We start from the raw sequence: 24,134 nt of genomic DNA, 5'->3' as shown, positions 1-24,134 counted from the left end.
TTCCTTCCCATTTTGGCAATCTATTTTTGGCACAAGAATCTAGGCCAAATACAAAGTTTATTGAATAATTTCTGGAATGAAAACTGTTGAAAATTCCCTATAAATATACTCTGAGTTTAGAGCATTAAAATGGTATTAAAAACTCAGTCTACAATACAAAGTATGTTATTATACGCTCCAATAAAATATATGTCTTTAAGGCAAATTTACAGGACTGTAGCCTCCATCCTGCAGTATAGTCAAAATTATGTTTCATCTAAAGCATGAAATTTGGTGAGTACCAAATTCATCTTGCTGTGTCCTCCGTGAATACACTCCTTTGTTTATAAGCCATCACTAACATTTATTAACTATCTTCAAAATACAGTCCTTTCCCTCAAGAAGTTTAAGATATGGGTAAAAGTATAGAAGATGATATAAAGCCATTGCTATAGTGTGAACATTTGTACAGAAATTCCAAAATGGAAAACTAGAAAAGTATTTAAAATATTTTCTAAGTTCGGTAAATGGCTTCTTGCATTCCTTCAGGCATTACAGAACATACTAAAAATACAAAATAATGAGGCATCATCCACAGAGCAGCAAAGACACACCTGTGAGAAGAGGTCATCTGACTCGGAAACTAAGGCCGCCTCAGAGCCCTTCACTTACGTGGGCTCCTTCCAAGATACAGTAACCAATTTTATATTCGTAATTTTGTATTCTTCTCCTTTAGTGGACTTGAGGACATGGGGAGGGGGAAGGGTAAGCTGGGACAAAGTGAGAGAGTAGCACTGACATATATACACTACCAAATGTAAAATAGATAGCTAGTGGGAAGCAGCCACATAGCACAGGGAGATCAGCTCGGTGCTTTCTGACCACCTAGAGGGGTGGGATAGGGAGGATGGGAGGGAGACGCAAGAGGGAGGAGATATGGGGATATATGTATATGTATAGCTGATTCACTTTGTTATACAGCAGAAACTAACACAACATTGTAAAGCGATTATACTCCAATAAAGATGTTAAAAAAAAAAAAAAAAGCCTCTGAAACCGCATAAACTGCAGACCCCACAAAATCTGGATCTGCCCCAGTGAGAGAATAAACAATATGTGATTTCCATGTGAGTAGGATACTTGGCTGAGATAATTTCAAAACACTGTAACCAGAGAGATAGAACAGGTTCCTGGATGATAGAACTCAATCCTATTAAAATGTCAAGTCTCTCAAAATCAAATTGAGCATTTAATGCAAGTGCAATAAATATTCCAACAGCATTTAGAAAGCATAACAAGACTTTGGGAAAATCTGGGAAACATCTGGAAAAAAATAAGAATCACCAAGAAATTTTTGGAAAAGACAATTGAATGTGAGATGCAGAGTTGAGGGGAAAATGACTGCTTTTCCAGATACAAAACATATTATAAACCCTCAACAATTTAAACCACGTGGTACTACTGTAAAAAATGTACACACTGAACAAAACAAACGTTAGGACGTCTAAAAAATTAATAAATGATAAAAGAGGTACACAAATTCAATAGGAGAGGGAAGAAGTGTTAGGAAAATGGTGATGGTACAATTGGTTAGATCTTTGGGAGTGAAAATCCATTTAGATCTTAATCTTATACCATTCTCTCAGATAAACTAAATAGATGAAGTAATGAAATATTTTTTAAAAGATCAAATTAGGGGGCTTCCCTGGTGGCGCAGTGGTTGAGAATCTGCCTGCCAATGCAGGGGACACGGGTTTGAGCCCTGGTCTGGGAAGATCCCACATGCCGCGGAGCAACTGAGCCCGTGAGCCACAACTACTGAGCCTGCGCATCTGGAGCCTGTGCTCCACAACAAGAGAGGCCGCGACAGTGAGAGGCCCGCGCATCGCGATGAAGAGTGGCCCCCGCTTGCCACAACTAGAGAAAGCCCTCGCACAGAAACGAAGACCCAACACAGCCATAAATAAATAAACAAATATGTTAAAAAAAAAAATCTGCACACACACACAAAACATTACAAATGAAAGGCAAGCAAGCTATGGGGATAAAATAGTGTCAGCAAGTATGCAAGATTAATATCAACTGTATATAAAGAGCTCATACAAATCTATAAGAAAAGCACCAAGATCCCAAAAGATAAATATACAAAACTCATGCACAAACAGTCTGGCAGTTCCTTAAAAGTTCAAACATGGAGTGACCATATGACCTGGCAATTGCATGCCTCGGTATATGCCCAAGAGGAGTGAGAATATATATCCACACAAAAACTTGTACATTAATGTTCAAAGAAGCATTAGTCATGACAATCAAAAAGTAGAAATAACCCAAATAACCATCAACTGATGAATGGGAATAAAATGTGTGAAATCCATATGATAGAATATTATTGGGCAATGAGAAAGAATGAAGTACCTGCTGCAACATGGTTGAAGTTTGAAAACTTATGCTAAGAGAAAGAAGCCAGCCACAAAAGACCAATGTGTGATTATATGAAATACCGTATTCTATGAAATGTTCATGTGATTCTATGAAATATCCAGAACAAGCAGACATAGGGAGATAGAAAGTAGAGATGAGTGGTTGCCCAGGCCTGGGGCAGATTTCAGGGGAGGTGAGAAGTGACCGCTAATGGGTACCAGGTTCCTCGCTGGAGTCATGAAAATGCTCTAAAATTAGCTATGGTGATGACTGCACAGCTCTGTGAATATACTAAAAATCATTGAACTATACACTATAATTAGGTTAATTGTATGGTATGTGAATTATATCAATATACAGTACATTTATTCAATATGCAATATAGATAGTATATTCTATCACTATACTATATACTATAGCAATATACAATATTACAAATAGCTTTATTATAACAATCTGTTATTTTTTAAAAGCAAGCACAGTCAAATCACAGAAGAGAGAGCAAGTTCACAAACATGAGGAAATTACCAACATCCCTAGTAATCAAAGAAATACAAATCAAAGCAATAAGGAGACACTATTCTTAGCAATAAAAATAATAGGGGGATAGTTTTTAAATGATAATTCTCACTGCTGCCAGAAGGATGGCAAAAGAGATATTCTCATATATTGTTAGTGAGAGTGCAAAGTGGCACAGCCTTTTTTAAAAATTTTATTTATTTATTTATTTTTGGCTGTGTTGGGTCTTCATTGCTGTGTGCGGGTTTGGGCTTTCTCTAGTTGCGGTGAGTGGGGGCTACTCTTCGTTGTGGTGCGCGGGCTTCTCATTGCGGTGGCTTCTCTTGTTGCGGAGCACGGGCTCTAGGCACGCGGGCTTCAGTAGTTGTAGCACGTGGGCTCAGTACTTGTGGCTCGCGGGCTCTAGAGCACAGGCTCAGTAGTTGTGGCACATGGGCTTAGTTGCTCCGCGGCATGTGGGATCTTCCCAGACCAGGGATCGAACCCGTGTCCCCTGCATTGGCAGGTGGAGTCTTAACCACTGCACCACCAGGGAAGTCCAGCACAGCTCTTTTTAAAGGTAGTTTAGCAATATATATCAAGAACTCCAAATATAGTAATACTCTGCCTTAGCAGTGTTGATTATAAAAACACCTACAAAATTCATCTTCTATATGAGGGGGGAAATCATTATATACAAAGATTCACATTTCTGTATTATGTATGACAGTGAAGAAATGAAACATCTTAAATGTTCGGTAATAGTGAAATAGTTAAGTGTTTGTGGTATACACACTAAATGGAATATTATGCAGCCACTAAAAATATATCACATACTTGTCTGGGAAAATTATTATTATATGACATCAAGAGAAAAGTGACAGCACAAAAATGTATATACAATATGATTACAACTAAGCTAAACTTTTTCTCCTTTTTTGGTATTTTTAAATTATCTTTAATAAAGCATATTTATAAATTTTAACAAATATCAAAAAGAAAAGATAAAACAGCAACAATAACTACAATGCAAGGGACTACATGATGCTTGGCTTATGGATGCTATAATGAGCACCAGAAATTCAGAGAAGAGTTTCAAACTCAACGTTTCAATGTTTCATCTGCAGGTGACTTTGAGTTTCAAGGCTTTTCTTCAACAAAATCACTCAATGAACTCATTTATAGACCCCTCGGCCCTGGCATGTACAACCAAAAACCAATAAATACGGGATAATGTACACCTCAATCCATTTTATGAGATATGATTATTTTCCCTTCAGTCCTAACTCTGCTCTACAACTATATTTACAATAAACATTCACTCAAACTACTTCCAATCTAGATTTGTTAAATACGTTTTTAAAGAAAAGATAGTATATAACCTGCTTTAAATTGCCACAAATAGAATCAAATATGGCAACATCTTTAAGGAAAACTACTCACAATCAAAATAGAATACATTTTATTCTTTAAAAGAATATCCAGGTGGCAACATTCTGTATACAGTAGGTAATTTCATGTTATTTAATTTCAGAAACTTGGAATATTTCTTTGAAACAGAAAATGAAGCATTCACATAATTTTCATCATTGGTAATTTGGCACACAAAACTCTTCCCCCAAAAGGTAGATTATGGATAATAAAGTAAAGGAGGAAGGAGGACAGGATTTTAATAAAAAGTTGCAATTTATAAATTGTAATAATATAATTAAACAGAGTACAAGCCTTCAGAAATTTTGAGTTTTGAAACACTGAACGTTTAATCAGGAATCAATACTATCTATGAAGTACCTCTTGCCCTCCATCCACTTTCCTCCATCCACTCATCTCCTTCCTGACAAAAATCAATATCATCAAAATGCTGTACAACTTTCCTCAAGACTACTTATTTTATTGAAGTCAAAAACTAAGTGAATACACTTGAGCTTCAAATTTAAGAAAACAAAACTTGTGAGCTGCTTTATTCTACCTTGGCTCAGCCAATCAGAACCCAATGTTGCCTTGGAAACCCTCATGCTTATTAGCAAAATAACTCTGTTGCTCGATTCTTAAAGCATTAAATATCTACTTAGAAATCATTTAAAAATCTATTGATAAACAGTCAACATTTCAGAGAACAACAACAACAAGAACACTAAAATTTATTATCTGGGTTGCTTTCCCCTAATCATTATATGAGGACTCTACGAGATTAAGAGAACCATTTCACCCTATTCTTATATCCATTTCTTGTTTGCCAAAAACTTTGAAAATATAAAGAGAGAAAATGTATATAGTCTGATTTTGTCTGTGTATACTGCATACCGTATATTTCATTTCATCACACACAAATGTGTTTGTTAGATTCAATTACATTTAGTTATTTTGTATCATCCTTGGTGTATGTGAGGAAAATTTTAGAAACAAAACCTTTAACTGGATAAGAAGAAAACTGCAATGAATTACAAAAGTAGACACTATATTGGCCATATTCTCTGACTACAGCACTAGAAACACAAATTAATAAAATTAATTTTGGAAAAAAAAACACTTGAAAAAAATGTAACCTCTCCTATATAACTTTTAAGTCAAAAAGCAAACCATAATTACAGATTACCTATAAAATAATGAAAATAAGAACACTTCTCTGTTTGGTAAGTATGGCTCTAATTGATTTCATTATTTTTTAAAAAATAAAAATATACAAACCAGCCTGTAACTAAAAGAGGAGAAAAGAAAAAGAACAAAACCAGAAATGACTTAAGGAAGATAAGAAATAAGAAATAATAAATATAAAAGGGAAAATTAGAAAAACAAAACAAACAAACAAGAAACCCTGGACTTACATACTGGCTGTTGTGCCCCCTCCTCCCAAGGCCCCCTTCAGATCCAAGGCTATTGCTGAGAATATTGGCTGCTGCCGGCTCACAGCTGAATCCATCCTCTGGAATTACCCACAGCCAAAGGAAGTTGCCTCGCATAAGTTATGTCCCTTCATCAAGGGAGGCCCACATACAATGACTGGTCAGCGCAAGGATACAAATGCCTAGCCCTGTGCCTTGATCTGGCACATCCATGAAAGGCTATTGCAGCCTCAGTGCTCTGCGTGGAAGCAGCTGAGGCTGCCATTGCAAGCACAGTTCAACTTCTCCCTCTGCTTAAAGCTATTTCCCTTGCCTCACAAAGGAGTTGTTCCTGAGAGGAATCCTCAATAACTCCTACATGCACATCTCACAGTCTCTGTTCCTAAGGTCATCCGATCAATCGGCAACAGCTGGTGCTGGAAGTGGTCCTGGGAAGGAGGCTTTAACATGCGATTCTGGAGCTGGATCACCCACTGGCCAGGTGGCACTGAAGACACATCACTGGTGGAGGATGGGGCACGGATAGCCTCTGGCATAAGGTGGTGGTACAATTATTAAAATGTGCATGGCATGAAGGGGGGTTGCATACTGGTGAGAGGGAATGCACTGGTGAGTGCGGTATCTCAGGGGTTTGAGAGACGAGAGAGTAGTCATTAGAAGGCTGTTGCTGGGAATTCCCTGGTGGTTCAGTGGTTAGGACTCCGTGCTTCCACTGCAGGGGGCACGGGTTTGATCCCTGGTCAGGGAACTAAGATCCCTCAAGCGGTGTGGCCAAAAAAAAAAAAGGCCGTTGCTGAGGACAATGGATGCACCAGACAAAGTCACTGAAAGACTGAGGTTAATTAATCATCAATTAGAGGTGAGTGTGAAGTTAGACAGCCTCTTTGGCACCATTTAGAGACTCTCATCTCCTATGAGTGGAGACCAGAAAAGGCTGAGGCTCAAGCCCAGGACTCAATTGAGTAGCCAAGCTTCAGAAGAGGCTAAATGCACAGGCTTGGCCCATCTGCTACTTAAGAACAGGGCCCATTAGGAAGGAGTTGACCCTAAGGCATGTGATGGGGACACCTTGACTCCCACATTCTCCCCAGCCCCTGGGCCTGCAGAAGTGGCCCACTTCACCCTGTGAAAGGCCAGCACTCCCTCCTTGCTTGAAGATGATGCAGAGTCCTTTGCCTTGCAAGAACAAAGGCATTTCCCTCAGACCCAACCCCACCTCCCTTCTGGCCCTCAGACAAATAAGTAGGGTTAAGTCTACTTAACCTACATAGCCCAGCCTGCTAAGGGAGAGAAGAGATTATGCCCCTCAAAGGAGCCTCAGGACCAAGCTAGCATGTACCATCAGAAGCCAAGAGAGTGTTTGGCTCAAAGGGTGTTGGATCAAAGTGAGTGGAAGACAAAGGAAAAGAATAAAGGAAAGGTGATCAGTATGGACAACCCTATGACACAGGATTTAACCCTTACAAGCATCCTGGAAGATAATGTCAACCCATGCCGGGATGGCTCTGAGAAGCTTGTAGGAAAGATGTCTGCACTCAGTGAAGAGGGAATGCCAGAACTGCCACAGCAGACAGGAAAATAAAGCTCCCAAAGGTTCAGAGGAACATTCTAGAGAGGATATACTATGTCAGGTCAGCAAACTCACCCAGGGGACACTCCTTAATAAACAGGGAAAGCACTGGGATGAGAGGCACCAATATCACAATCAAGGTCAAGGTCAGTGTGGCTGTCTTCTGTGGGCTGGGCTGACATTGGGAATGCTCTTACAGAACTGGGCTCCATGATAGCAATCGGGATGGTAGAGTCTCGGCGTGATGGAGGGCAGGTTGTGGGCAATTACTGTAATCACTGGCAAGGTTAGATTGAAGGTGTGGGGGAGGGTGGGTGTCTGGCCCACTGAGATATGGAGGTACTTCACAGAACATAACATCCTTAGAGACAAGATGGGTACACAGCCAATAGGCATAGCGCTCAAACTACACAATCAAAAGACATCAAGGATGAGATCCTCAGGGACTGAGAGCAGTCACCCCGATGAAGAATCACCACACTCTGCCTAGTTCCTGGATCTGAGCCAGTCCTCAGGCTGGGAACCCACTGATTGAAGACTGGCTGGGTCCCAGGAGGAAGAATCCTGACACTCACGGTATTTATGATGAAGATTCTCCCAGTCCTTCCCTCAAAGGGACATATAATCATTTACTCCAGTACAGTGGGTGTGGAACCTGAAGAGTGCTAGCAGGCACTGGCTATTTTCTTAGTGATGGGAAGTGTGAGATGCAATACTTTGCCAATTACTTTTGGAAGGGATGCTCCCAACCCCAGGATTCCTTATAACTTCACCAATGTGGTGGGGCTGGGACCAGATGCCTGGCACTTCGGTGCTCCTCCACGTGGCCTCTTTCTCCAAATGTTATCTCATCATTCAGGGCCTCTCCATGGGGCCTCTCTCTCAATCTGACTGCAACCACATGAGACCCTGACATCAAGGCATTGCTCAGCTGAGTCCATGGAGTCAAGAGAGACAATAAAAGGACTGTTTTAAGCCACTGAGTTTTAGAGTGGTTTATTACACAACAATAGAGAACTAAAACAAGAACTTAGTACCTGAAAATGGTGTCTGCCTTGACGAAACACTAAAACATGTGGCATTAGCTTTGGGACCAAGATGGAGCTCCTTGAAGAGATCAAAGTGAAGGCTTGAAAAACAGCGATGAAATTGCTATTGGAGACTGAAGGAAAGGGGAACCTCAGTATTGTTACATCATAACAGCATGTTGTGCAAACACATGCATGACACACACCGTGGTGAAACTGTCACCTGCAGTCAGGTGGGAAATAGAAAAGGTACCTAAGGAACTCATGAGTCTGGCTTAGGCTACTTACAGGCAGACTGTTGAAAGCACCAACTGTTTTTGTTTTGTTTTGTTTTTGTTTTTAGCTGCCTATGAAAAGTACATGGGAAGTAAGATTTAAAAAAAAAAAAAAGGAAGTATATAGTTTTTGAGCAGATTTAGAGAAAATATAAAGCAACCAGGATATATTGGGTTTTAAAGCAATGCTCAAGGTAAGAAATGGACTCAGAGGAGGGAAAAAATCAACTCTAGGACATGGAAAGTAAAATATGCCTCAGTGTCAAGTTCAGATTAAGGGTGGGACTGTGAGACACTTTGTGGAAACCTCAGGAAGATTTTAGTCGATGCGTCAGAAAGCCTTTCAGCTGAACAAAGAGCCTTCTAAGAATCCTCTGGGCGTGCCTCATACGGCCTCTCACCCAGACAACAGGGCTTCTAAGAATGAATCCTAAGGAAGTTGTCCCAGAGGAACTTCACATGCCAGTTTCAGAAAGAAGTGTAGCTGTGGCTTGTACCCAATGGAGTTGATTGTGATTTGATACAAAAAAAAAAAAAAAAATGCACAATGTTTTAAATGAACTGAATCCATTTGGACTGAAAGGGATAGAGTCAGTTCATAATGAAAAGAGGTCTCGGGACCCTCAAACTTCTACAGGCAGTAAGCAGGCTAAGAAAGCTGCTTAGCTTCTAAGAGGGGCCATTTACTATGGAAAAGGAAGGATGGTTCAGGGCAGAGCCAAGAGGCTTGGGAACTATTCCTACAGATCAGGACTGGTCTACAATGAAGGACTGGGAACGTGTGCCCTGCTGGATTTCAGAAGCACTATGACTCATGGCTGCAATGCGCCTACCGTTTCCCCCTTGTGGCTATTCCAGTTTTCCTGTTCCTGCCTCATCATTGTTGGGTGAATGTTGAGCAAGTAACTTCTCTCTTTAATTTACAGTTCTTTAGAGCAAGAAGAACCTACTAAGGAGCTACATCCAAGGAAACACACTTGAGAAGATCCATCAATGCCTACACCTGATTTAGATGATGAGATCCTAGATTCAAGTTGATGCCATTATAGGATGAGACTTGTGGTCTTGGGAAAAGGGACGAGTTGCATTTTGTGTGAGGGAGGAATGTGAATTGTGGCCAGAGGGTGGACAGTGGCAGCTATTGTTCAAGGACAACCCTGAATAATTCTGCCCCTCCCTGCATGTGCCTACTGCTACTCCCATCTGAGACAAAGCTTATGTCCCATTGATCTGGGTTGGGGCCTGTGACTGCTTTGATTAACAGAATGCAAGGAGGTGATATTCTGGGACTTTGAAACCTAAGCATTAAGAAGGCCAAGCAGCTTCCAGTTCTTCCCTCTTTGACCCTTAAGACAACATGTAAGAAGTTCTGGCTATCTTGCTGGATGGAGTGGCCACATGGAGGAGCACTGAGGCATCTGGACATCCAGCCCAGCCCCATCTGACTGCAAAAGATTCCACACAGCACCAGTAGAGGAGACCCCCAGAGGAGCGCAGGCAAACCACAAAATATGAGCTATAACTAAATTATAATAACTAAGTTTGGGGGTAGTTTGTTATGCAGAGACAGATAACAAAACAGTCAGGGTAAGGAGGCCTGGGGAAGAGGGATGTGGATGAGCCAGTGGTAGTGGACGTGAAATGTGAAGTTCTTTGTACTGTATGTTAGTTCCCACAAGAGAGCAACCACCAAGGAAGAGACGCTCACAGAACACCTCAGCCAGTTCACATCAGCCAGCAACTATCATCCACCATCCCAGTGGTGATTCAGTGAGCTCTTGAATGGAACAGCTGTGGTGCTAGGGATGAGGCTATGGAAGGGCCCAACAGCATGGGCCGCCATTCACCAAGGCTGAGACAGTTGCTGCCACTGGTGAATGTTCATTCTGCCAAAAAACAGAGACTAACACCAAGCAGCCCTCAATATGGCAACCGGTCAAGGACACCATCTGGTCACCTGATGGCAGGATGGACCCCTTGCACCCTGACTGGGGCAGTGACTCCTGACTCTGATACATGCTCCAGGTACAGACTTCCCTTTGGCACCCATAGAACCTAAACTACACCACTATCGAAGGACTGGTGCTTCATCAGTGACTTGGGGCCACACATAACATTACATCAAGTCACTTTTCTTTAAAGAAGGTGCAGCAATGGGCATATGACCACGGGATCAACTTATCCTTTCACTTACTGCATCACTCAGAAGCTGCTGGCCTGATAGAGCAGTGAGACGGCCACTTAAAAACATAACTGAGCCAAAGTCAAAGCCAGCTTGGAGGTGATACCCTGGATAGCTGCTCCTTGGGACATGGTATACACCCGAAATCAATGACCATTATATGGTACTGTGTCAACAGTACATAGAATACATGGGAACCAAGGTTTGGATGTAGGCATGGAACATGTTACCATCACTTCCAGTAACCTACTTAAGAAATTTATATCCACAATTCTAGGCAGAATGCTTCCACCAAGGGACACAGCAAGATTGTCCATAAGCTTAAAGCATGGCTGCCTCCAAGTCACTTCCGGCTCTTTTTGCCAAGAGACCAGCAGGCAAGGAAAGTAATTATCAATCTGTAAAGAGTACTCATCAGGGGGTGAAAGGATTGCTCCTTCCCTGTGAGGACAGGAAAGAATACACTGACAGCCCGGTGACTCACTGTGGTGTTTCTTGGGACGCCTCTCTCTAATTTTGATGGTAAATAGAGAAGTGCAGAATTGACAGCCAATGAAGGGCATGATGAGCACGAGTTCAGACCCCTCAAGGGTGAGAGTCAAGATCAATCCATCAGATAAGCTTCCAAGACCAGAAGAGATGCCAGCAGTGGGTAAAGACGGAGATGATGAGGGTCAATTACAGCCTCAAGACCAGCTGTAATGGCCAGAGCCATAATTCATCCCACTAACCTTCCTCTTGTGAATTTCCCAGAAAAAGAGACTATCCAGCATCGTGGAGAAGATGTTCCCAGATGGGATGAACTTACTATACGAAGCAAGTGAATCCAATCAGTAGAAGGGGTCAACTATAGTGGACCCTCAGGACCAAGGACATATTTCTTCTGTTGCTGGTAGTGTTGGCTGTTGACAACTCATAGCTTCATCACTCTTCAGGAATTGCCCGTGGCCAAAGAAAGATGCTTTGCCCAAGGCTCTGACCCCTCCCCATGGATTGTCCACATCCAGTGACTGCTAGATATGGAGACACAGAGGCCTTTGTATTGATTTGGGATATCTCTGAAAGGCCTTCTCAGCTCCAGAGTTCCCTATGGTATTGGTTAGGGTCTCTGCTGTAACTGAATCTCATTTTAACTCTTCCCTCAGCCCAGTCTCATTTTTCCTTAGAGCACTTCACCTCTTGTACCCAAATCTCAGCATCTCAGTATGTTTCTCTGGGAACCTGATTTGCTGCAACTTGCTAAATAAATCCAAGTTTGTATTAATGTAGATAGTCATCTCTACCAGATAATTCCACGTTTTTGTTTTCCACCAAAATCCAGCCAAGTTCAAGAGTACACATTATTTTGGGTCTTCCCCAACTCTTGCAAGTGTTAGCCTAAAATTTTTGCCAATCTGGTGCCTGCGTAGTGGTAAGTCATTCCATATATAATTTACATTCTCCTGATTACTAATGAAATTTAGCATCTTTTCATTTGCTTAGAGGCCACTTGGATTTTCTGTTCACATCTACTGCCCATTTTTCTATTAGGTATTTTTCTCCTCCTCTTCTTCCTCCACTTCCTCCTTCTTTTTAAAAATAATCTATGTATGATCCAGTGTCGGTTTTATGAATTACAACTCTTGGCTTTCCATTTAATTTCTTTAAGAGTGTCTTTGGATGAATATAACCTCTTAATTTTGATATAATCAAATTTATCAACCTTTACCTTTGTAATGAGTGGGACTTTTTTTCTTTTTTTTATCTTGCTTAAGATAGTCCCTATCATGAGGTCGTGAAGATATTTATCTGTATTATCTTCTAAAAGCATTATTGTTTCATTTTTCACACTTAAGTCTGTGATTCACTTGGAATTGACTTTTTTTTGTGTGGTGTGAGGTAAGGATCCAATTTTCATTCTTTCCATATAGATAACCAATTGTTCCCATACCATATATTGAAAATGCAGTCCTTTCCCCACTGTTCTACAGGGATACCTTATTTTTTTAAATAGACTTTATTTTTTAGAACAGTTTTATATTTGTAAAAAAACTGAGAAGATAATGCAGAGTACTCACATACCCCACATTCAGTATCCCGTTATTAACACCTTACATTAATATAGTACATTTGTTACAATTCATAAACCAACATCGGCACATTATTATTACTAAAGTCCACAGGTTATTCAGATTTCCTTAGTTTTTGCCTAATGTCTTTATCCCATCCAGCATACCACATCACATTTACTTGTCTTGTCTCCTTAGACTCCTCTTGGCTGTGACGATTTCTCAAACATCTCTCGTTTTTGAGGATGTTGACAGTTTTAAGGAGTACTGGTCAAGTATTCTGTAGGATGACCTTCCATTGACATTGATCTGATGTTTTCATCACGAATAGACTGGGATTATGGGTTTGGAAGAGGAAGAGCACAGAGGTAAAGTGCCATTATATAAGGGTACCAACTATCAATGTGACTTATCACTACTGAGGTCCTTGTTCCCCTGGCTGAGGCAGTGTTTGTTGGGTTTCTCCACTATAATGCTATTCTTTCCTCACCCCCACCCCCGGGGAACTTTCCATACTGTACTCTTTGGAAGGAAATCACTATGCACAGCACACACTTAAAGAGTGGGGAGTTACGCTCCCCCCGCCACCCCTCCCTGAGCGCCTACCTTCTTAAAAAATTAAATGTCCTTAAGTATGTTTCTTAAATAAGTAGGCCACTGGGAACAATTGCATCAATATCCTATCTTCTTATATGTTTTATAATAGGTTTTATATAACAAGGGGAAACAAATCCCCTAAATATAATTTCTAAGATTCTGGTAAAAATATACATTACATAAATTTTACCATCTTAATCCTTTTAAGTGTACAGTTCATAGTGTTAAGTACATTCAGACTGTTGTGCAACCAATCTCCAGAACTCTTTTCATCTTGCAAAACCGAAACTCTATACCCATTAAACAACAGTTCTACATTCCCCTGCTTCCCCCAGCCTCTGGCAGCCACCATCCATCCTACTTTCTGTTTCTGAATTTGACTACTCTAGGTACCCCATATGAGTGCCATCATACAGTATTTGTATTTTTGTGACAAGCTTATTTCACTTAACATAATGTCATCGAGGTTCATCCATGTTGTAGTGTATGTCAGAGTGGCCTTCCTTTTCAAGGCAAAATAATATTCCATTGTATGTATGTTCCACGTTTTGCTTATCCATTCATCCGTCAATGGACATTTGAGTTGCTTCCACATTTTAGCTACTGTGAATAATTCTACTATGAACATGGGTGTACAAATATCTCTTTGACACCCTGCTTTCAATCCTTTTGGGTATGTACCCAGAAGCAGAATTGTTGAATTTTATAGTAATTCTATTTTTAATTTTTTGAGGAACCACCATACTATTTTCCATAGTGGCTGTACCATCTTATGTTCCCACCAGCAATGCACAAAGCTTCCAATTTCTCCACATCCTCACCAACACTTGTTATTTTCTGCTTGTTGTTGTTGTTGTCTTTCAGGATAGCCATCCTCATGTATATGAGGTAATATCTATTGTGGTTTTGATTTGCATTTCCCAAATGGTTAGTGATGTTGAGCTTTTTCTCATGCACTTATTGGCTATTTGTATATCTTCTTTAGAGAAATTTCTACTCAAATCTTTTGTCCATTTTTAAATTGGGGTGTTTTTTTTTGTAGTTGTTGAGGCGTAGGAGTTCTGTATATATTTTATATATATATATATATATATATATATATATATATATATATATATATATATATATATATATATATCTGATGTTAAATCTTTATCAGATATATTATTTGCAAATATCTTGTTCCACTCTGTGGGCTGCCTTTTCACTCTACTGACAGTGCCCTTTGTTTGCAAAGAAGGTTTTAATTCTGATGTAGTTCAATTTATCTATTTTCATTCTTGTTGTTTGTGTTTTGGTGTCACATCCAAGAAATATAACCAAATCCAATGTCATGAAGCTTTCCCCCTATGTGTTCTTCTAAGAGTTGTATAATTTTAGATCTTACACTTAGGTATTTGATTTACTTTGAGTTGATTTTTATATGTGGTATAAAGTAAGGGCCCAACTTCATTCTTTTGCATGTGGATATTCAGTTTTCCTCACAGCATTTATTGAAAAGACTGTCTTTTCCACGTTAAATGGTCTGGGCACTCGTTGAGAATCATTGACCATACCCACAAAGGCTTGTATCTGAGTTTCCTATTCTCCCTCAATGTTAATTTTAAAAGAGAAAAAATTTTCAAAATTTTATATACAGTATGAGTTCAGGTATTATTTTTATGTTACAAAAAATATTACTTAACAAATAAAAATAATACATGTTCATTACAGATAATAAAGAACTTACTTATAGAAAGTAAAGTATAAAAAAGAAAAAAATCACTGATAATCTTATTTTGGTGTATTCTTATTTTGGTGTAATCTTATTTTGGTATAGATCTATAAATATCTCTTGATGGTATTCACCATCAAGAAATATATGTAGATCATCTATGTAAGTAATTCAGTCTCATTACAAAATTGGGATCATGTTTTTTGATAGTTTTGAATCTAGCTTCTTATACCTAATACAGTATTTTAACATTGTCCAAAGGCTTTTTTTTCCTGAAACACATTTTGTAAATGGCTGTATAGTATTCCAATGTTCAAATAATATACCATAATTTATTTCATCATTTCCACTAGTGTTGCATATTTTATCTCGTTTGTAATTTCTCACTATTATAAATAATGTTGCAGTAAACATCATTGCATTTAAATTTGTACAGATACTTATTATTATAACCTTAGGCATACATTACTTTAATAATAACAATGAAGAATTTTGCTAGAAGAAAGTAAAACTTTGCTCTAGATTCTTATATGCTGACTCTTTCTAGAATGGCTTTCCTCAGTGGTATTCAAAACTGACTTTCCACAACTTTAAACATAGCTTTTTATCACAGAGATTAGATTTTCCTTTATAGTTATACATACTTTCAAAATAACAGGACCAATATTTGTGTTCCTTCAATGGTGGACTCCAGATTAAAATTCTTAAGATTTTAGAATATATTATTTGGGAAACCAAGGAGTCATCATCTCTTACTGTACGTTTTGATCTCAAATCTCAACTTGGTTTTAAAGTTTAAAATGTATTTTCAGGGCTTCCCTGGTGGTGCAGTGGTTGAGAGTCTGCCTGCCAATGCAGGGGACACGGGTTCGAGCCCTGGTCGGGGAAGATCCCACATGCCGCGGATTAACTGGGTCCGTGAGCCACAACTACTGAGCCTGTGCATCTGGAGCCTGTGCTCCGCAACAAGAGAGGCCGCGATAGTGAGAGGCCCGCGCACCGCGATGAAGAGTGGCCCCTGCTTGCCGCAACTAGAGAAAGCCCTCACACAGAAACGAAGACCCAACACAGCCAATAAATAAATAAATTTAAAATGTATTTTCAAAAATAAAAAATTAATTTTAATGCCAAAATTTCTAGAAGGTTGTTTTTGTTTAATGTTTTTTAATGGGTGGGGGTAGAAGCGCATTTTATTTGCTTATAGACAAAATCAAACACTTCAAATAAATAGTAAATTTCTCATATTTTCTGGCTTAACAGCACAAATTTATTCTTACCAAGTTTATAATAGATGATTAAGTCAAAAGTGAGTAGGCATGGAAAACTGATTTCTAATTTCCATTATTTTTCCCAATCTTTATGTGTAAATACTTAGCTGATAGGGTTTGGTAGCAAATTTATTTTTGAGTCCTGATCTATGACAACTTAAAATTCACATTTCAACCTAATAATCCATATGTTTACAGTTTAAAAGTTACATTTTGGTGACTGGGATAAACACAAGAGGAGGTTTCTGGGATGCTAACATTGTTTTACATATTGACCAAGATATTGATTACAAAGGTGTGTGTTTATTTTGTAAAAATTTCTTCAGTTGTACTCCTACTGATTTGTGCACATTTTGGTATGTATTTAAGCTTAATAAAGAGTTTCTTTTAAAATTATATTTTAAGAGTTTTCTTAAGGATATGAGTCTCTACATTTTGTAGTTTAAATACTGAACAGTGAAAATTCGAGTGGCTTCCCTTAAAAATTTAAGCTTTGAAAACAATTTAAAACTGAGCTGTGTACTACAATTTTACAGATATAATTTATTCTCACATCATTCTTGTAAGTTCAACAATTATTTTCAAAAGAGTGGATATATGTTATGTATAACTGACTCACTTTGCTGTACAGCAGAAACACATTTTAAATCAACTATACTCCAATAAAAATTAATTTAAAAAACCACAAATACATGTAAAATAACACACACACAGTTGTTTTCAATATGCAAAAACAGACTGCATGGACACCACCAAAGGGGCTCAACATGAAGCACTTTAAATGAAGTGCTGCAGCTGATAAAATTAACATTCTTAATTATTTAAAAGGTTTCAACTTCTTAAACTATTTTCTAGTTAAATGCATTATGGTTTCTTCTACCACCAATTTATCCCTGCTCTGCTGGTTGTAGCAATAAGTTGAACATTTCAGGCGTCACATCCACCAAAATTCAGAGAAATAAAATTAAAATTCATGTTGGCATTACTCATTAGGATGTATTATGAATGCAGAAAAAAGGTAGTTGTGTTTCTCTGGCAGCTTAACGTCTTATTCCCCCTAAACCTTGTATCATATGACATCAGATACAGGTGTTAACAAATGAACACAGAAACATATTAGCCATGTGGTCTCCTACCATCCTCCATTATCTAAAGAAATGCTACAATACAAAAAACTTTAAATTGTTAATTATTTTAAATCACATGACTATGACCTTCTCTAACAAGTTTGTATAAACCACAGTGAAGTTTAAGTATACAACTGTTTATCAGGAACATATTTACATGCTCAGATGCTCAGCAAAGCCTTCTAAATGCTCTTCAGCCTTTAACTAATGTCCTAAATGATCTCAACATATTCTGGGCTTGGTTGGTATTACAGACCCAAGAAACTAGGAACAAAATAACGCTCCCCAGAAATAGCATTTATTACAACATCTATACCCAATACACATTGTACAAAGCCAACACATCCATAAATAATTAAGCAATTAAAAAAACAATGTTTCTCACCTATCTTATCTGTATGCAACAGCCTAGCACAAAGAAATTCACTAAGTACCTGCCCACACAATAAAATCAACTACTTACATTAGAGGGCGGTTTTGCAGTCCTCATCCCACCTCCATTCTCATGTAATCCTCTCTATTTTCTGGCCTCTAAATCCCATTAATCTCCCAAATAGGGTGAAGTAGAACATACTTAGAAATTTAGGATCAAGTTTAAAACTACCACCTAGGCATCTGTCAAGTGCAGATCCTGGTATTCTCTCACAAAGGTGTCCTAAAATAGGGGTCTGTCTGGGCTCCCCAACTGCCAAACACCAGCCTGGGGTCCAAGAATCCCTAGACACCAGATTAGCCCCCATTGCTTGGCTTGAACCTGTTCTTCTTTCTCTTCCTCTTCCATATTTTCTCTGGGCTATTCCAACCTGCCTTTATTTCTAACCTTGTCTTCTCTACACAAATGCTATCAAATTGTTTTCCAAAGACATGTTTCACACGAAGATTTCATGTTCCCACACAGTTTTCATTTCAATAAAATGAAGCAGCACCATGAGCACATGACTTAATGCCCTTTAGTATTCCATGAATGTTCAGTGGGGTTTTTTCTTTCCTTCGTGAGATTTCGAACAAAATATTAATGAAACTTCAGAAAAACCAATTAAAGTATCACCTTTGGTTTTAAATTAACGAATCAATCAAGTAGCTCTATTTTAGAGGAGAGAACTTCTGGGTAGGTAGTACAGGAGTGAGAAGCATGGGCTCTGAAGCCTGACAACTCGAGTTTAAATCTGCACTGTGCTAGGCACTAACTGTGACTTCAGGCAAATCACTCAGTTGCACGGAGCCTCAGTTGGCTCACCTGTACAATGGAAACAATAGGACCTACCTGGGAGAGTTGTTGCACGGATCTCACACTTTCATCCAGGAAAGCACTTAGAAGCGTGCCTGGCAAGTAGTAAGCACTCAAAAAATGTTAGCCTTTATTAATATGCTAACGTGGGGGAAAACATAAAGCAGAGCATAACTACATACTTGCAGGAATAAGACATACCACTTTTCTCCAGAACCGTCTTTCAAATTAATCTATGCCCAAGACAGTAATTATTATGGTGAAACTGATTACGTCACCAAGGCAGCATATATTTAGAGAACAAAGTACAAGGTAACGATTTTGGAGAGCTTTGCATTCTTTGTGAAATAAATGGTAATATGCTTATAGAATATCGAAGCAAAATATGTTAGCAGTTTCACTTTAATCTTTCTCATAATTTGGGTTTTTTTTAAGTGTAACAATGATACAGTTGTAAAAAAACGTTTTCTCCCTTTCTGAATATATGGGACATTTTGCAGGTTTACTCTATTCTCTATTAAATTCTAAAACTTTAGTAGAAAAAGTAAACTATAACATACAAATGCTCTTACAATAGTGTCCACACAAAGGCTTTATGACAAACATTTCTGAGTTTACCAATGCGAGGGTTAGTCAGTCTTAAGTTAAATTATGGGAATATTTGTTTACGCTGACGGGGAACAGACGAAATGCTGCACGATTCAACATTAGTTTAAAAAACAACAAAAAAACAAAAACAAACAAACAAAAACCTGGAGCGTTTTAAGTCAATGTACAGCTTGAACTTGACGCTAAATACATACATTCAGTCGACCTCTGACATCGCAGGGGTCCTGAAGCAGAACCAGGCCAGCTCGGGCCGCGCCTGGAGCCGGGGCGGCGGGTTCGAGGCCGGAACGCGGCGGCCGCCCAGCCTCTGCGCGCTCTGGGCGCCGCTGCCCGACCGGGGCCCGCGGGAGCCCGGCCAGGCGGGGCTGGGAGCTGTGAGGCGGGGGTTTCGGGAAAGAGCGAGGGGGAAGAGGGCCGGAGTTTAGGAACCGAGGGAGTGGAAACGAAAGGATGCGGGGGCCTTAAGGAGCTGGACCCACACGCCTGTTCGGGGCGGCAGGAAGCGCCCACCTGGCCGCCGGGGTTGGAGGAGGGGCCCCAGCGCGTCCGGAAGCTGGAGAGCCACCCCCTGCTGGACCGCGAAGTGAGATCCGCGGTTTCTCTTCTCCGGACCCTCGAAATCCACGCCTGCGTTGCCCGGAGGCCTCAACTCCATGATTTGTGCAAAACTACCGGGGACCGCCTGTAAAAGGACTAAGCGTCCCTGGGTGGGCTCGAACCACCAACCTTTCGGTTAACAGCCGAACGCGCTAACCGATTGCGCCACAGAGACTCTAATGGGGCGGCGCTCTCCAGCCATAACCTTTCTGAAGAACAATAAAGGCAGCGCGTGACTGGTCGTTTCTTTTCTGCTCCCTGATGCCTATCATTAAAATCAGATTTTTCCACTTAACATTTCTAACCCTTTAACTCTATTTTCCACCTTTAAAGCATATTGGAAAACTATAAAATACAGCAAGATCAAGCAGAATTTCAGATTGCAACGTGTATTAAAATACTGCTGTTCCCCCACCTCCCACCCCCTCCCGTTTGGAACGTTTTGTTTCTGGGAGATAACTATTTATTATATTTGTTTTATAGGGAAATAAAAATTTTAATCTTATGAGTTGAGAAACTTTCCTTTTATTTCAAACTCTTTGTCCAGTACTTTGCTCACTCATCTTCATAATTTACTTGTGTAGCATTCCCAAGGTCATCTGAATTGTATTTGCCTTCTTTATTTTTATTTTCAGGTATTATTAAATATGTATATGCAATTCCTATTTGTTTGTTGTGTACTAACCTATAGTACAATTACTTGTCACTAACATTTTGTTACTGGAAAAGGACACTGGGGGAAAAGCTACAGTAACATTCTTTCATCCCTGTACGCTGTAGTTCATTGCTAAATCCGCTCTTGATTTCTCCTTGGAATTAGCCTGTACACCCACATTTGAACCATGCCACTTAAAACGTACATTTCATGGGATATATATAACCCAATTTGAGGAGAGAGAAGTTAGAGAAGAAAAAAAGTATGATTTATGACTAACACCTGAAAATCCCTAACACAGACACACCTCGGGCAAAAGTTACATCCCTGTAAATACCCTACATGAAAATCTTACCCTTTGTGTGACTATTTCCTGATGCCTTTTGAGGTACTCTTCAAAACTCCAGGCACTTTTTTCCCCTATTCCCACCTCAGAAAACTGCTAGTTTCCACTTGACAACTCTGTACTTAAACTTTTAACAGTTACTAAATTGCTCTGTCCAGAATCCCTTAAGAATTCGTATCATGATTTATAGAAGTTGTATGCGACCTGCCTTAGTCCAGTCAACATTTTGAGTTCCTGTGGCTTGTTAAGACAACTTAAATTGGCTTTGGAACCAATTAGTGGAGTTCCTTGAAAGCTCTGAGATATCAAACAGCTGTGAATTCATACCAAGCTGTACCACTCTGGTCTCAAAAAACTTTCAGAAGTGCACTTGAAAATTTTAAATTTGAAAAAAAAAAAATCCAGGAAGCACTTATAAAGAATATATAATGAGTCTGATTTCATTATATGATGCTACCTTCATACTTTATGTTTTATGTACCTGTTAATGTGAGCTAAAACTATTAGGCACTGGTTTTTCTTCTCTGAATACCAAAATGAGTATTCTCTCCTCTGCTACTGTGCTTGTGACTATTCAGTTAGAACAGACTGCAGCTAGTACCTCACCACCTCTTCATTCAATATTTACTCTGCCGCTTAGAATATTAGGAACAGTTCTACTCATGTGACTATCTTAAGCTCCAATCTCTTTTCCTCACTTCAGTCATCATACTAACATTTTAACTTCTAAAAAAGAGAGATGTTGAGAAACAGTTGATGAGAAAAAAATAATTCAGAAAGAAATAATTAGCTCATTGTATGCTAAAATTTTTTTTCTATGTGAGGATCATTGTTTGTTTAAAATTCAGCCTGGTTCTGTAGTTGTTAATATTTTTAAGAAAATAAATTGCTATGTCCACGGTTCATTAGCTTTGCCTTTTGGTCTCTCCATTTGTAAATACTTCAAAAGAACATATAAATATTAAACATATTGAATGGAATATCAACATTTCACTCCAATTATGTATATCAAATGCAGCTTTTATGCAAAATGCCCATTTACAAAAATAAAAGCATGTGTTGTCATCTAAATCTTTGTGATTGTCTCATTTTAGGCCTTAATATCTATGCCCAGTTTTTAGAGACAAATTAAGCCCACTGGATTAACTTTATTTATATTTATTTATTTATTTATTTTTGGCTGTGTTGGGTCTTCGTTGTGGGCTTTCTCTAGTTGCAGCAAGCAGGGGCTCCTCTTCGTTGTGGTGCCCAGGCTTCTTACTATGGTGGCTTCTCTTTGTTGCGGAGCACGGGCTCTAGGCACACGGGCTTCAGTAGTTGTGGCTCGCGGGCTCTAGAGCGCAGGCTCAGTAGTTGTGGTGCACAAGCTTAGTTGCCCCGCCGGCATGTAGGATCTTCCTGGAGCAGGGATAGAACCCGTGTGCCCTGCATTGGCAGGTGGATTCTTAACCACCGCGCCACCAGGGAAGCCCTGGATTAACTTTAGAAACATACATCATTTTTCCTGAAATTTCAGGGTAACCCACAACAAATGATTCTTAAGGCTTCATTAATACTTAGGTCTTTATAATTACTAAAAGTGAAAAGGACTGGGCATCTTGCCCCTTTTTTGTATATCATACACAATGAACTGCAACTTTAACTTTTCCAAGAATGTGCCCTATCAAAGAAGCTGACCTCTGCAGATTAATGGGCCTGTATATTTTATTTCCTTCTTAGAGAGGAAAAAAAGAGAGAACATCTTGCAAATGGGATCCACCTGTCTTGACATCCAAGGCAAGATGGACTACACTGATTTATAGACCTTCCTGGAAGCATGAATCCAAGGCTCTCAGAAGATGTGCCTCCAGCTTCAAACCAGCAGAAGAGGCAACTCACAGGATTTCCATTAACACAATTGTGCATGACCTTAATTCTTTTCAATTCCTGTATTTCAAAAGGACTGAGTTGTTAAAAATGAAAAATCCAGTTAGTTAGAACGTAAAAAGAAATCAGTGAGTTAGAGAAATCATCTCAATAAATGGAAGATTGTGGCACCAGGAAATCAGTTAAAAGAGAATGCTAGGGACTTCCCTGGTGGTCCAGTGGGTAAGATTCCGCACTCCCAATGCAGGGGACTCAGGCTCAATCCCTGGTCAGGGAACTAGATCCTGTGTGCATGCCGCAACTAAGAGTCCACATGCTGCAACTAAAGATCCCACATGCGGCAATTAAGATCCCACATGCCGCAGCTAAGACCTGGCGCAGCCAATATTAATTAATTAATTAATTTTAAAAAGAGAGAGAATGCTGAACCCGGAGTCTCTAAGAGCAAGAGAAGAACTATGAGACCAATTTTCAAAACTAACTGAAGTCGCATTTTAAAACTGATGTATAGTAAAGGGGAGTCAAATCCTTCCAACCAGGCTCAAGCTTAAATGATATTTCCTACTCGCTAAAAGTATCATTCTCATTCAAAATTGTTGACTAAGGGTCAGTTATCAATTTAGCAGGCCAGTAGCAGCATGACACAGAACAGTATTCATAGAGCATACTTCTCCCATAGTTGACCATTAAATTGGGTCTACACATAAAATAAGAAAATTGAGAAAGGTATATTAGAATATCATATCTTTTTTTCCATCATTTTAAAAATTGTGTCAGCTGGAAAATTTGTGAAATTATTCAGACAATAATCTCCATTTTATTTTTAATTAAACAGACATGGTATACGAGAAAAGGCAACATGAGGCAGAAATAATATACTGATATTCTATTCTAATGGGTTCAATCAAAATTATTTAAAAATGTAGTTTTTTCTTCATGAACCTCTCTTTTGGAGGTAGAAATCATTTTCGATGGTTTTACCAAATAATCCAGAATGAAAATATTAATTATTGCTTATCTCAGTAGTGAAAAAGTATGATTCGCTAACAATATCGATGATTTCAACTGTGTCCAGATGAATAGAATCCTTGATCCAGCTAGAAATGGTGGGGAGAGGAGGGTCGGGGAGCAGCACAGGTTTCCACGTTCTCCAGTAGCATGGGAAAACCGCTCCAGGAGGACCCTATGGGTATCTCAGAAACTTTGATGGGTTCTACCTCTCAGTCCGCCTCTTGACCACACCACCATCCATGAGGTAGCCACAGCCTTTTATTTTCCATGAT

At 39.3% G+C, this 24,134-nt stretch overlaps 1 protein-coding gene and 1 non-coding gene across 2 annotated transcripts in view; both read right to left on the bottom strand.

Annotated features, from left to right (window-relative positions):
- LOC133084566 (uncharacterized) overlaps positions 1 to 20,042 on the bottom strand; it is a 142,790-nt gene extending 122,748 nt beyond the window's left edge. Inside the window, exons 1-2 of the mRNA XM_061181403.1 lie at positions 19,867 to 20,042; positions 19,582 to 19,759 (exon numbers count right to left, since the gene is read on the bottom strand). Of these exons, the coding sequence (XP_061037386.1) occupies positions 19,582 to 19,759; positions 19,867 to 20,042 (354 nt within the window). The remainder of the gene's footprint in view (positions 1 to 19,581; positions 19,760 to 19,866) is intronic.
- Positions 20,043 to 20,085: 43 nt separating this feature from the next.
- Positions 20,086 to 20,159, bottom strand: TRNAN-GUU (transfer RNA asparagine (anticodon GUU)). The gene has a single exon. It is a non-coding gene; the product is annotated as a tRNA-Asn (tRNA).
- Positions 20,160 to 24,134: the final 3,975 nt, after the last annotated feature.

The sequence above is a fragment of the Eubalaena glacialis genome, chromosome 2 (assembly GCF_028564815.1).
Source record: "Eubalaena glacialis isolate mEubGla1 chromosome 2, mEubGla1.1.hap2.+ XY, whole genome shotgun sequence".
Classification (NCBI taxonomy): domain Eukaryota; kingdom Metazoa; phylum Chordata; class Mammalia; order Artiodactyla; family Balaenidae; genus Eubalaena; species Eubalaena glacialis.
Note: the sequence above shows the minus strand (reverse complement) of the source record. Positions and strands in the feature narration are given on the sequence as shown.